At 58.9% G+C, this 13,429-nt stretch overlaps 1 protein-coding gene across 2 annotated transcripts in view; it reads left to right on the top strand.

Moving 5' to 3' along the window:
* SBNO2 (strawberry notch homolog 2) overlaps window positions 1-13,429 on the top strand; it is a 38,678-nt gene that overhangs the window by 16,660 nt on the left and 8,589 nt on the right. Inside the window, exons 1-9 of one of the 2 annotated variants that reach the window (XM_055553030.1) lie at window positions 1,743-4,775; window positions 8,558-8,719; window positions 10,108-10,191; window positions 10,483-10,579; window positions 10,983-11,137; window positions 11,243-11,376; window positions 11,456-11,546; window positions 11,645-11,788; window positions 13,076-13,193. In XM_055553030.1, the coding sequence (XP_055409005.1) occupies window positions 4,686-4,775; window positions 8,558-8,719; window positions 10,108-10,191; window positions 10,483-10,579; window positions 10,983-11,137; window positions 11,243-11,376; window positions 11,456-11,546; window positions 11,645-11,788; window positions 13,076-13,193 (1,075 nt within the window). In that variant the 5' untranslated portion in view covers window positions 1,743-4,685. Of the gene's footprint in view, window positions 1-1,742; window positions 4,776-8,557; window positions 8,720-10,107; window positions 10,192-10,482; window positions 10,580-10,982; window positions 11,138-11,242; window positions 11,377-11,455; window positions 11,547-11,644; window positions 11,789-13,075; window positions 13,194-13,429 lie in introns of those variants that run through there. The other variant, XM_055553027.1, reaches the window with a different exon arrangement.

Raw genomic sequence — 13,429 nt, 5'->3', positions numbered from 1 at the left:
CTTCATCATGTGAAGCCCTCATGAGGCCCATGACACATACCAGCTGCTGTTGCTCCTGTTAGTACATCAGGAGTTTTGGAATGGGGAGTGCAGACCTGGGCTGGGGGCAGGCAGTAGATGTATACCTGCAGGCCCTAACACATCGCCCTGGTAACTAAACCTGAGCCCCGAGTTTCCTGCTGGCCAAAGTGAAAAGGGAAAGACTACTGGGGGGCTGTGTGACCCTCACAGCCCAGAAGCAGAAAGCTTCCCCCTGCCTTCCCTTGGGGCCTGGAGCAGTTCCCTGGAGGCTCCACACAGCCAGCTTGGGCCCAGGACCTGGTGGGGTCAAGCCTGCCTCTGTGTGGGGTCCCCATCCACCAGTTACCTGGGAGGGATCTACAGCCGAGGGAATTTGTTCTGGGGGTCTAGGGCAAGAGGTCAGTCTGGCTCCCACTTGGAGGTAGCTCTCTTTGTCTGGACAGTCCTGGCCATCAGACCAGGCTCCCACTGAACTGCCACAGCTGGGGGCCCTAGTTCCAGCCAGGGAGGGGTCCGCTGAAAATTTCATCCCTGATGCTCTTTTCTGTATGTTTGAAGGTTTTTGTAAAATACAATGAACTTTAAAATGTTTTAGCCTTACAGGGACTTGCTTGGCAGTCCAATAGATTAGAACTCCTTGCTTCCAATGCAGGGGGATGTGGGTTCCATCCTTGGTCGAGGAGGTAAGGTCCTGCATGCCACATGGTGTGGCCAAAAAATAGGAAAAAAAAAAAATCTTAGATTCACAGCAAAGTGGCCAAAATGATACAGAAAATCCCTGCGCGGCCTGCCTCATCTTGGGGCTCATATGGTAAAGAATGTGCCAGCAGTGCAGGAGCCCCAGGTTCAATCTCTGGGTCGGGAGGATTACCTGGAGGAGGAAATGACAACCCACTCCAGTATTCTTGCCTGGAAAATCCCATGGACAGAGGAGTCTGACGGCCTATAGTCCTTGGGGTCGCGAAGAGTTGGACACGACTGAGCGATTAACACTTCCACTTTTCTCACTGCTTCACCCAGTTTCCCTGCATGTTACATGTACCAGCTTACACGGCCAAGGCCGACATCACAGTGCAACCCACATGACTACACTTGTGTGCTGAGGCTTCGAGGAGAACCAACCAGGTGTCTATAGGGTGCCCCATGCTGGGAGGGGTCAGAGTCCCTGGCGGGAGGCCCCCAAACATAACACATCAACTCCAAGGCCCTGTGTCAGTGTATCTCGTTGCTGATGGGTTGACTTAGACCCCTGCTAGGGCAGCGTCCACTGAGTCCCTCCACTGTGCACCACGGTTGGCACTAAGCCACTCAGACCCCTACACCCCTGACAGCTTGAGAGGCCCCATGTGGGGTCTCCAGGCCCGGGGTGTACTATGTGTTTGGGGGATATGGCTTTTCTTCATTCTTCATTTTTTAAATTGAAATATTATTTGAATTTCTTACAATTCAGCAGTTTTAGTACATTCATAGTTGTACAGCCATCACCTTTAGATCCAGAACATTCCATCCCCAAAAAAAGCCCCACCCCCATGACCAGTCACCCCCACCCCCTTTCCAGTCCCTGACAACCAGGAACCTACTCTCTGTCTGTGGATTGTCCTGTTCTGGACATTTCCCATCAGTGGAATCACACCCTACATGTCCTCCTGTCTGCTTCTCTCACTGAGCATCGTGTTCTCAGGTCCCCTCCGTGTGGCAGCCAGGGTCAGGGCTTTAGCCTTTTTCCTGGCTGAATCATATTCCACTATGTAGAGGGACCACATTGTGTTTATCCATCCTGGGGATGAACTTGTGGGTCATTTCTGGTTTTCGACTACTGTGAATCGTGCTCGTGTGAACATGCATGTACAGACTTTGCTGTGAGTGTGTGTTCCAGATGGGACTGAATCTCCTCGGGGGGATGTTTGGGGCCTTGTTAGGGTCCGGGCTGAGGGGGAGTGCTCAGCCTTCCAGACACTTGTTCAGGCTTTGTGCCTCCAGCTGCCCCTACCCCTCCAGGCCCTCCTCTAGTCCTCCTTTTTCTGGAGTCCTGGCTGCAGGGGTAACCACCCCGCCCTCCACTGTTGCTCCTCAGTGCCCAGCCCCCTGCAGCCCCCCGGGAGCAGGTGCTACCCTGTCCCTTCCTCACAATCTTCCCTGGATCCTTGTATCTCTGCCAGGCCCTGGGGAAGGGGACTCTTTGCAGTCCACTGAGCCCTTCTCTCTCTGTCATCAGGGTGAGCATGTGCCCTGAGGGTCCCTCCAGGCATCCCAGGTGGGCCTGGATGAGGGTGCTGTCCGTTTGCCAGCTGGGCTTCTGGGAAAAAGGATGAGGTCATAGCTTGGGGAAAGTGCTTCGCAAACTCTCAGCAGCATCCTATGCGGGTTGGGGGGAGGAGCAGCAGCATCTGCGTTGCGGGTGTATCTCCCACAGTTGGAGGCCCCGCCTACCCAGCCAGCAGTTCCCACAGCTCCTGGTACTGGCCGCCAGTGCAGAGTTGCTTCTCACAGGAAGCCCCTGGTTCACTTCCATGGCCAAGGCCCCTGCTCTGGGGCCCTCTGAGGGGAGGGCCTGTCCTGCCTCTCTCAGCACCTGGGCCCCAGGTGTCCCGGGATTGTGGTCCCATCACACCCCTCTCACCTCCGTCTTCACCCAGTCTTCTCTTGGTACACATCCAGATCTCCTTTTGTAAGGGCACCAGCCGTTACTCTAGCATGACCACATTTTAGTTGACTATTTCTGCAGCAACCCCTCCCCAAAGAGGGTCCCATCATGGGCCTCACCCACCCCTACATGCCCAGCCCGGTGGTGGCCTGGGGACCCGAGAGCATCCCGGCAGCCGGGCAGCCCCATGCCAGTCAGGGACGACCAGCCATCTGGTGATGAGATACAGGGGACCGAGTGTGAGCCCACTCCTGGCAATCTGACCAGTTTCCTGCCCCTGAAATCTAATAACAAAAGTTTGTGCTTGTCCTTTGTGGGTCTTCTTTTCATGTCATTTTCCTGGTAGTTCTTTTTAAAACTGAGACAGAATTTACACAGCTTAAAATTTATTCCTCCAAAGTATATTTGCACAGCTGTACAACCACCACCTTTATGTAATTCCAGAACATTCCATTACCCTAAAAAGGAAACCCCATCCTCATTAGCAATGACTCCCCAGCCTCTGATAATCAGGCACTCTCTCTGTCTGTGGATTGGCTTGTTCTAGACATTTCCCATCAGTGGAATCACACCCTGTGTGTCCTTTGTCTGCTTCTCTCACTGAGCATTGTGTTCTCGGGGTCTGTCCACATGGTAGCAAGTGTCAGGGCTTCCCTGTTTTCCATGGCTGAGTGATGCTCCCGGATATGGAGAGAGACGTGGCTGTGTTCACCTTTGGCTGCTTTGCATGTGTGGATTTCCATGTGGACCTGTGTCTCCGTTGCCCCTCTTGGGTGCCTGGCGGTGGAATCACAGGGTCGTGGGGTGACTTTTCTGAGGACGCTGCTCCGTTTCACAGCCCACCTGCCGTGTGGGGTTCCAGTTTCTCCTCATCCTCCCACACTGGTCCTTGCCGGCTTCATGGATCCAGCCATTTGGGCGGGTGTGGAGTGTGTCCTGCTGGTTTCAGTTTGCGTTTCCCTGTTGCCAGACTGTGTACGTCCTTACCTCTCCTGGTTGCCATTTCTACATGTTCCTTGTCTTCAGCAGTGGCCTCCAGGCCATGTGCCCCCCCCACCTCCTCCCTAGCTGTGGGCTGCAGACTGAGTGGGGCTGCAGCATCGGGCCAAGGTCTCCCTGACCTCCGGGACCCTCCCCAGCTAGAGTCCCGGGGTACTGGGCAGGTGCAGGGAGACCTACAGGCCCACCTGCTTCTCCTGGATATGGGCCAGCATCAAACTGTCCTGGGATGGGGGTGATCAAAAGAAATAGTTCAGGATGGGGCGCCCAGCCTGATGGCTTTGTGCTCCCCAGCCGCTGGCCCTGTTTGTATCTCGCCTTCTGTGCTGGGCTATGGGTCGCAGGGGGAGATGGAGCTGGGGAAGGACAGAAACCCCTCGCCAAGGCAGGAATGGGAGCTAGGTGGGATCTCAGAGCCCTGCCAGGGTGGCCCTCTAAGTGGGAGGTGGCGGGGGGGCTACAGCATAGGCAAAGGCCCTGGGCTGAGCCGCCTGGAGAGGCAGACACTGAGGGTCAGCTCTAGGGCAGCCAGGACAGGCAGTGAAGGTCAGGGTGTAGGCTGAGGAACCGAGGGCAGACCCAAGAGGGGCCAGCCTTGGTTTCCTCCCTACAGCACGGGGTCTATGCCCCTTGAGTTCCTGCTATGGGCACCCCCAGGACAGCCATGGTCCCTGCCAGGCACAATTGGGCCTGGGCTCTGGGGGGGGCAGCGATTTGGGGAAACTGAGGCTGGGGCAGGGAGAGCACCAGGGCAGCAAGGTACAGGCCAGCAGCAGCAGGGTTCAGGCTGGTGGCGGCAGGCCGGCATTGTTGACAGCCGTCTGTGGCTAGAATCCGCCCCGTTCAGTAATTCTCTGCACTCTGCCAGTAATCGCCCTGACTTACCAGGCAGGCATCATTTCCTGAAAGTCAGCCGGCCTTAGGGGAAGTAGGCGCCGGCGGTGACTAAACCAACATGCAAATGCAGCCGGGCGGGCGCAGGCTGAGGGCTGAGGGCCGGCCGGGCTGAGCCCCCGCGGTCATGAGGCAGCTGCTCCCGCCACCTCCCAGAGACCCTGCCATCACCATGTCCCAGCTGCGCTTCTGGCTGCAGTTCGCCACTATCGGCAAGGTAATCCCGCTCCTGCCGGGAGCCCAGAGCTGGCGGGGTGGTGGGGCAGCGCGGGGAGTGGGGGGGGGGGGGGGGGGGGCGGGCCGGCCCGTGGGAACAACCAGAGTGGGGGTGGGGAGGCGGGCTCCGTCCGGCTTTTTTGGCAGCCAGGGTGATTCCGCTGGAGTTTTCCGGGCAGAGCCACGTGGGATGTGGGGACAGCCAGGGAGGGTAGGCAGCGGGGAAACAGGGGGCCAGAGCCACCCCACCTGGAGTCTCGGGGGCATTCCAGGCACAGCGGCACTGGCTCCATGGGACGGGGTGGGGCACGGCTTGAGACAGGCTCTGATGGGACAGGTAGGAATGGTCCTTTCCTGTCCTTCTGTCCTCCCATCCCTCCATCCCCCCTTCCCTTCATCCCCCTCTTCTCCATCCCCCTGACCCCGTCCTCCCATCCCTCTGTTTCCCGGTCTGCCCTCGGGGCCCTGGATCTGTGTCGAAGGGCGTTTCTGGTGTCGCTTCCCCAGCTGGGAGGGGTTGCTGAGCAGACCCAGAGCCAGGTCCAGCCTCAGGGCTGTCCTATTCCATCCTGCTGGGTACTGGTGGTGGATGTGAGGGGGCATTGCTGTGTGGGCAGCTCCTCCAGGTCCCCCCAGCTCCTCACTGGTCTGGAGTCTCTGGGATGCTGAGAGAACTGTCAGGGTAACCAGCCAGCTCCCCACTCGGGGGCTGCAGTGGAAGGAGCAGGGTGGGGACACAGGTCAGGAGGTGACGGGGGGGTGGGGTGGACACAGGCTGCTGAGTTGGCTCTGGTGAGGGCCGGGGAGCTGCTGCCCTGGCCTGACTGGGCCCTGAGACCCTGAGAGGGTGGATCTGGGTTCAGGTCATCTTGCAGGTCTGCTGCGGCTGCCAAGGGTCAGGTCCTGACGTGGGCAGGCGCCCTCTCACTTGAATCCAAACACCCACCCTGCACAGGGCAGGAAGGGCCCTGGGAGCCCCACCCCCAACCCTGGAGACCCCAGTGAGGCCCCACCTCCCTTTGCCCCTGAGGATCCAGGGGCCCCCAGATGATGCTGGCTGCCCCTCTGGGCATCTGGTAGGGACAGTGTCCACAGACAGGGGAGAGGGCACCCGCTTCCTTAATAAATTGTACTTTTCAGAACAGGGTTAGGTTTATAGCGAAGCTGTGGATCAGTTCAGGGTCCCCATGGGTCACACCTCAGCTCAGCACCGCGTGCATCCTAGCTGATGCACTGGTGCTGATATGTCATCCTCAGCCAAGGTCTGCACGTCCCCTTGTCCTCTCTGCCCCAGGACCCCATGTCACCAGGCCCCCTTGGTCTTGCCATTATCTCCCCTTGGGAGTGGGGGCCTGGGCAGTTGTGGGTGGAGAGCCCAGGTCGGTTGTCCTGCAGGATGTCCCCAGTCTGGGCTTGTCTGGTGTTTTCTTATGGTCACCCTGGGACCATGGATTCCTAGGGGAGGGACCCAGGAGGAGACGTGCCCTTCTCATCTGTCCCACCAGGGGTCCCTGCTGCCAACCTTGACCTGACCTCCTGGCTCCTCCATGGGGGAGGGGGTGTCCTTCCTCTGCACGCTGTCCTGGGAAGGGTCTCCATGCAGCCTTCTCAGAGGGTATAGTCCCCTTCAGCCCAGGGACTCTACCATGGTCAGGGCTGGCCCCCCAGCCCTGCCCCGCTTCTTGCCCACTGCTCAGCAACTGTTCTGCCTTCAGGGAGCAGGGCAACCCCTCAGGGCTCCAGGTCTGCTGGCTAATGGCCCGGGCCATCATCACTCTGCCCAAGCTCAGTGCCATGCACTGAGGAGGACCACGCAGATGTGCCAGGGGATTTCAGCAATGACAGCTGTCCTTGCTTGTACCCAAACCCACCGCAGCCAGCCTCAGTGTCTGGGGACCTCCTCATTGTCCACCAGGCTCGGGATGGGCCGCCTCTGACCCCAGCTGACCAGGGATGGGCTGGGGAGCAGGCAGGCCAGACCCCCCAGCCCTTGCTGCCTCTGTGTCCCCTGAGATGGGTGCTCTGGCCTGTTGAGTCACCCAGCTCTTGTGTGAGGGTGCCAGGAGCCTCAAGTGGATCACGGAGCACCTCTTCCCGTTCCTGGGGTTGGCATTCCCCTCCTGCTTCCCTTCCTGCTCTGTCCCAACCTCGAAGATTTTATTCACTGCCTCGCCTGGATTTCACCAGGTCATGGGGTCCTGCCACTGCAGGCAGTGGGGGAGGCTGGGGTCTGTCCCCCCAACACCGTGAGACCAGGCTGTGGATGGCAGGGGGCAGAGGCCAGTAGGAGCCTAGTGGGCAGAAAACTCTGCTTACAAACCCCCCAAGCCAGGGCAACCGGGTGTGGGAAGCCGTCTTCCCAGGGCCCCCAGCCTCAGACTAGCTGACCTGGCCCTGACCCTGCCATGCCCCTTCCTGCCATTCCCCCTGTCCTCTGGGCACGGTGGGTCCCACCTGCCTGTTTGGGTTCCCCTGCCTGCTAGCATGGGACCATGGGGGTCTGGGGAAGCTGGTCAATGTCACCTGGAGGTTCCCTCACCCCAGGGCCGGGGCAGGTGGTTTGCATGTAGATCAGTGGGAGGGGAGCCCCAGAAACACTCTGCAGGGGGGTGGGGCAGGGCTTGGCACTGCCTGAGCCAGGATGCCTAGTCTTAGTGACTTGGGGGGGACATCCCCCTCTACCCCCCCGCACCCAGCCAGGAGCTAGCTCAGCTGTGGCCTCCAGCCCCAGCTGGGAACATCGGTTGGGCCCCACTCCCCGGCGTCCCTTCCTCCCCAGAGTCCACTGATCTTGAGTCCCTAGGTTGGAGACCCAGCTGGTCTGTCCTTCCCATCTTCCTTGCCTCCCCCACCCCTCGCCACAGGTTAGTGGGACACATGCAGCCTTCCTGGCAGCCCGCCTGAGCCCACCTGGCTGTGGCCCTCCGACCGCCCTAGTGGGCGGGTGACCTGTGGAAGGTGCGCTGGACTGGGTGCTCCCAAAGGGCTTGTTCCCTCCTCCTCTGCCTTGGCCCCACCTTCTCCTTGGCCCCTCCCTGCTCAGGAAATGCTCTCACTGACATGCCCTCTGGGACCACAGTCTGTCCATAACCCCTGCCCCATGTCAGGCAGGCTGAGGGGCTCCTTCCCTGGAGTGATCAGCTGAGTGTACCCCACATTCGGGCACGGAGGGGCTAAGGGAGGTGGTTGGGGCCTTCACCTTCCCCAGCTTCAGGCACTGGGGGGGCCCCCTGCATCTTGGTATCACCCTTCACAAGGATGGGTGTGCCCTAAGTAGACTCCAGCGTGTACTTGCGGGGTCTGCTTTCTCTTACCTCCCTTTCCTTTTCCCCTTTCTTTTTTAAAAAGAAAAACCAGCTTTACTGCTATAATTCACATACCATACAGTTGACCCATTTGAAATGTGTAATTCAGTGTTTGCAGTACATTTACAGAGTCATGCAAGTGTCATCTCTGTTTAGTTCTAGAACATTCCATTACCCCCCGAAGACACCCCATCCCCAAGAGCAGTCACTCCCCTCTCCTCCCCAGCCCCTGACCACCAGGAACCCACTCACTTTGTGGGTCAGCCTGTTCTGGACGTTTCCCATCAGTGGAATCACATGCTACGTGTCCTTCTCTGTCTGCTTCTCTCACTGAGCATCATGTTCTCAGGGCCCATTGCGTGGTAGCGAATGTCAGGGCTTTAACTCTTTCTGTGGCCAAGCATCATCAACGGCATGGCTGGGCCTGTGGCTCTGCCGGTGTGGCCTCACAGCCGCCCATACCTAGCCTGTCTTCCAGGACTCCTCATACCTCGATGACCTCTCCAACGCTTCCATCTTCTCCTCATCCGTGGACTCCCTCTCGGACATAGCCGACACGCCTGACTTTCCGCCCGCTGACAGCCTCAGCCAGGTGCCTACCATCTGGGACGTGAGCACCGGCCCCTCCGCCCACGACAAGGTCAGTGCGCCCAGCCTCCAAGCTGGCAGCCATGCCAAGGCCGCTCAGACCCAGACAACACTGCTACTCAAGGTTGCTCCTGTCTCCCATGTGGGCCTGAAGATGCAGGGGCTCCCAGGGGGAAGGGGGACTCTGGGAGCACAGGACACACTAGTGGATATTGGTGGATATCTGCCCAGCTGCCTGACAGGTTCAGTGCCTGTGAAACCCCTGGACCCTCAGGAAGGGTCAGGGGGATGTGATATGCCCAGAGCAGGTGCAGTAGGCAACGCAGGCCCAACCCCACCTCTGGCTGCAGGGGCCCAGTGGGGCAGTAACCCTGCCCTCCCCTCACCAGGGCCCTCCCACCAGCTCCTAGCCTCTGCCAGGCCCAAGCAGGCAGCTGAAACCCCACACGTACTCCTGCTGCGGCCAGCAGGAACCTGACTCAGCCTTCCAGGAACCTGAGCCCGAGGCTGTTTGTTTGTTTTTGTTAATTAAAAAAAAAACAACAAAAAAACGGGAGAGGGAATTGAGGGTAGGTTTCTGATCTCCTTGTACCTCATTTCCATTTTATTTTCATTTCAAGAAAACTTTGTGTTTTTTGTTTTTTTTTTTAACTTCCCTGGTCCAGGGGCTAAGATTGTGCTTCTACCATAGGGAGGCACAGGTTTGATCCCTAGATAGGGAACTAAGATGCCGCATGCTGCACAGCACAGGCCCCCCCCCCCCCCCCACCAAAAGAAAAGAAAAGGAAACTACACTTTGATTAAAAAAACAAAAGTTTGTTTTTACTTTCCTTCCAGTTTTATTGAGATGTAATTGACACATGGCACTAAGTTTAAGGCGATGCACACACAGCACAACGATTGACTTGCATATGTCATGAAAAAGGACCACAATAAGTCAGTGAACATCCACTGTCTCGTATTGATACAACAATAAAGAGATAGAGGGACTTCCCTGGTGGTCCAGTGGTTAGAACTCCATGCTGTCACTGCTGGGGGCCTGGGTTCAATACCCGGTTGGGGAACTAAGAGCCCACAAGCCACACAGCATAGCCAAAAGAGGGGGAAAAAAAAGTAGAAAACCTTTTTTTTTCCCTTGTGCCCCGAACTCCTTGCATTTACTGTTAATTTTCATATACAACGTACAGCAATGTTGTCTACTTATCATGCTGCCTCTTGCGTTCCTAGTTCTTACATATCTAGTGCTTTGTATGCCCCTAGTACTTATTTATGCAGCAGATCTAAGCAGGCAGGCAGCAGGAAGGAGGCTTGTAGCAGGCTGAGGGGCTTGAGGACAATCGGGCGAGCCCTCCTGGAGGCTGGGGGCCTATCCAGGCACTTCAGCCCCACCTCTGGCCTGCAGGCTCATGCCCCCTCTCCCTGCCTCTCTCTCCTCTCCAGCTGTTCCCGCCCAGTGGGCCATTTACAGGCCTCGAGGACCCTGTGTCCTCCCTCTCCAGCACCCCACTTCTCATCAGCTACCAGGTGAGCCAGGTACCTTCCCTAGCCCTGCCCAACCCTCCCGGACACCAGGGAGGGCCACTCAGGCACTTGCTGTGTACAGTCTGGACCAGCTTGGGAGCACGGTCTATTTTACAGATGGGAAACTGAGGTCCCAGGGAGGCACCATGGTGTGGGGGGCAGGTGGGGAGGGTAACACCTTCCCATCACCTGAGTCACTGGGCTGGCTAGTGGTTCAGGCCCCTGACCCTGACGGGGAGGCTGGCGGGCTGCAGGGGACAGGACAGTCCCCGGTGTGACAGCACGTCTCCCCAGGCTCAGAGTCAGCCTGAGGAGGACGACGAGGCTGAGGAGGATGAGGCGGAGGAGCTGGGCCACGCGGAGACGTACGCTGACTATGTGCCATCCAAGTGTGAGTATCCTGCTATGGAGATCCCCAGCTGCACAGCGCCCAGGGTCTGGGTCCTCTGGCCTGGGGCGCCCATTTCGGGGATCTCTGAAGGTCCCAGGGAACCTTAAACTGCCAGAGCAGGTGTGGGTGGGCTCCTGAGGGACTCTTCTGTAATCAGGGTTGTTTGTGGTCCTCACCTGGCACAAAACCAGTGCAGGCCAGTGTTGCAATGGAGAGGCAGGCCACCTTCCTCTGCACCTGGGAGGGTTTTAGGAATCTGCCACCGGCTGGCACTACGCTGATAGGCCCTCCCTTCGACTTCGTGGGGTGTGCCCCACCCATCCTGGCCCCAGGTGGACCCCCCTAGTGCCCTGGTCACGTCTGGGCCACACCCCTGACCTGCCCCCTCTGCACATCCCTACAGCCAAGATTGGGAGGCAGCACCCGGACCGTGTGGTGGAGACCAGCACGCTGTCCAGTGTCCCGCCGCCAGACATCACCTATACCCTCGCCCTGCCCTCCTCAGACAGCGGGGCCCTGTCTGCCCTGCAGCTGGAGGCCATCACCTACGCCTGTCAGGTGATCTCGGGGTCTCCCACCGGGTCTGCGGCCTGCGTGGGGATAGTCTCAGTGCCCCACTCTGACCCTGTCGCACGCTGACCCCCCCTTCCCCCACCCCCGCAGCAACATGAGGTCCTGCTTCCCAGTGGGCAGCGCGCGGGCTTCCTCATTGGCGATGGCGCGGGTGTGGGTAAGGGCCGCACGGTGGCCGGCGTCATCCTGGAGAACTATCTGCGGGGCAGGAAGAAGGCCTTGTGGTGAGCTGCCTCCCCTGGGTGCGGGGCGGGCCTGCAGCCGGGGAGGGGGCTCCTGAAGCCTACTGGCCCGCAACCCCAGGTTCAGCGTCTCCAATGATCTCAAGTACGACGCAGAGCGCGACCTCCGGGACATCGCCGCCCCCGGCATCGCGGTGCACGCACTGAGCAAGGTCGGGGGGCCACAGCCCCAAACCTGGTGCGGGTCGGGGTCACGGAGCCCAGCTCTGGCCAAGCCACCTCATGCACAGATGTCCGCCCTCTCCCCCAGATCAAGTACGGCGACAACACTACCTCAGAGGGCGTCCTCTTCGCCACCTACTCTGCCCTGATTGGTGAGAGCCAGGCGGGTGGGCAGCACCGCACGCGCATCCGGCAGATCCTGGAGTGGTGCGGGGAGGCCTTCGACGGAGTGGTATCCTCGATGGGATGGGGGCGGAGCCAAGCACAGAGGCGGGGCTAGATGGGCGGGGTCTAGGACAGGGGGCTGGGAGACCCTGACAAGTCCCATCCTGGCAGGCTCTGGAGAGGTGGAAGTGCGGGAGGAATTCCCGGCAGGGAGGGTCTGATGTTGCACGCTCGCCCTCAGTGACCGTTGCTACCCGTCCCTGGCTGTCTGCCTAGGCCTCCTGGCTCCAATGGGCCGGACCCATGTCCACAGGGTCAGGGTGATGGTGGCTGAGACATTCCAGGCGGTGAGACTCAAGGCCTGGAGAGCACTTCCTGCCCTGTCTCATCCAGCCCCCTAGTAGTGGAGCTGAGTGGACCGGCCAGGCCAGGCGATCCAAAGGGGAGCCAGGCCAGAGGGCCCCCCTGCCCCAGCTTGGCCAGCTGGTGTGGGTCCCAGGCCTCTCTCCCTCCTTTGCTCTTAAGTCTGAGATAACTTCCTTTTTGCTCACACCAAACTGTAGGAAAATGAAGTGTAGGAGAGTATAAGCTAGAGTCTGATGTTTGTGTCCTGTCCACCTCTTCTTGTTTCCACACACTCCTTTTACCAGTAACAATCTTCCAGAGGACCCACCTTGGCCTCCCTATAGCTTGGGCATTCAAGGGCCACAACTTCTCCTGGGGATTTCTGCAGGGGCCCACAGAGGATCCTCAAGCTCTATCCTCCCAGGATCCACCCTTGTTCCTAGAAGTGGGGCGGCTGCATTCTCTGGGGGCTCCCCCTCCCTCTTGATGAGAGGAGACCTGGGGTCCTCTGCTCACAGGGCGAAGTCTGTACAGAGGCCCTCAAGCAAGACACAGCAGCAGGTCTACTGATGCATCAGCTCAGCAACAGCATGAAAAATAACAAGGTTAATCTCACACCCAGGGGCAGCCTGTCGGCATCAGGCTAACCTTCTCACCCATGTTCCCACAAGTTCTCCATCGACCCTCTGTACATTTGTGTGGACACGTGTGCACACACATGGCACTCACACCTTGTCTTTCAGATAGGTTTGTGACAGACTTACTTGTTTGTAACTTGCTCCCCTGAAAACATGAAGAACTGTCTATGTTTTCCAACTTCTGTGAGCATCACTGGGGTCTAGAGGCTGTTTTCCAGTGGCCCTGGTGGCCTCACACCCCAAGGACCCCGCCCTGTGGCCAGAGACCCCAGGCACCTTCTGGAGTTCCCCCAGCCAGGAAGGGAGGCAGTGTGGTGGGTCTGTGGGGTGGCCTGCCTTCCAGAACAGTCCTTAACCCATGCCCAACCCAGATTGTGTTCGACGAGTGCCACAAAGCCAAGAACGCAAGCTCCACCAAGATGGGCAAGGCCGTGCTAGACCTGCAGAACAAACTGCCCCTGGCCAGGGTGGTCTATGCCAGCGCCACAGGTGAGGGCCCACTCATCGATGGGTGATACCTGCCCCAGCGCAGCTGTAGGGGCATCCAATCTGCAACCCAGCTCCTGCCAGCCACCTTGCAGCCTGTCTGCAGAGATACCAGCCCCTGTCACTCTGCCCACTGGCTGTGGGCACTTTTCCAAGAGCCTCAGGTCCTTGTTGCTGGCCCTCATGCCATTTCTGGGGCCCCATCCAAGGCTGCCAACCTAGCCAGGTCAGAGGAGCTG

Source organism: Bubalus kerabau, chromosome 1 (assembly GCF_029407905.1).
Source record: "Bubalus kerabau isolate K-KA32 ecotype Philippines breed swamp buffalo chromosome 1, PCC_UOA_SB_1v2, whole genome shotgun sequence".
Lineage (NCBI taxonomy): Eukaryota > Metazoa > Chordata > Mammalia > Artiodactyla > Bovidae > Bubalus > Bubalus kerabau.
This window is presented reverse-complemented; position numbering and strand designations above follow the sequence as displayed.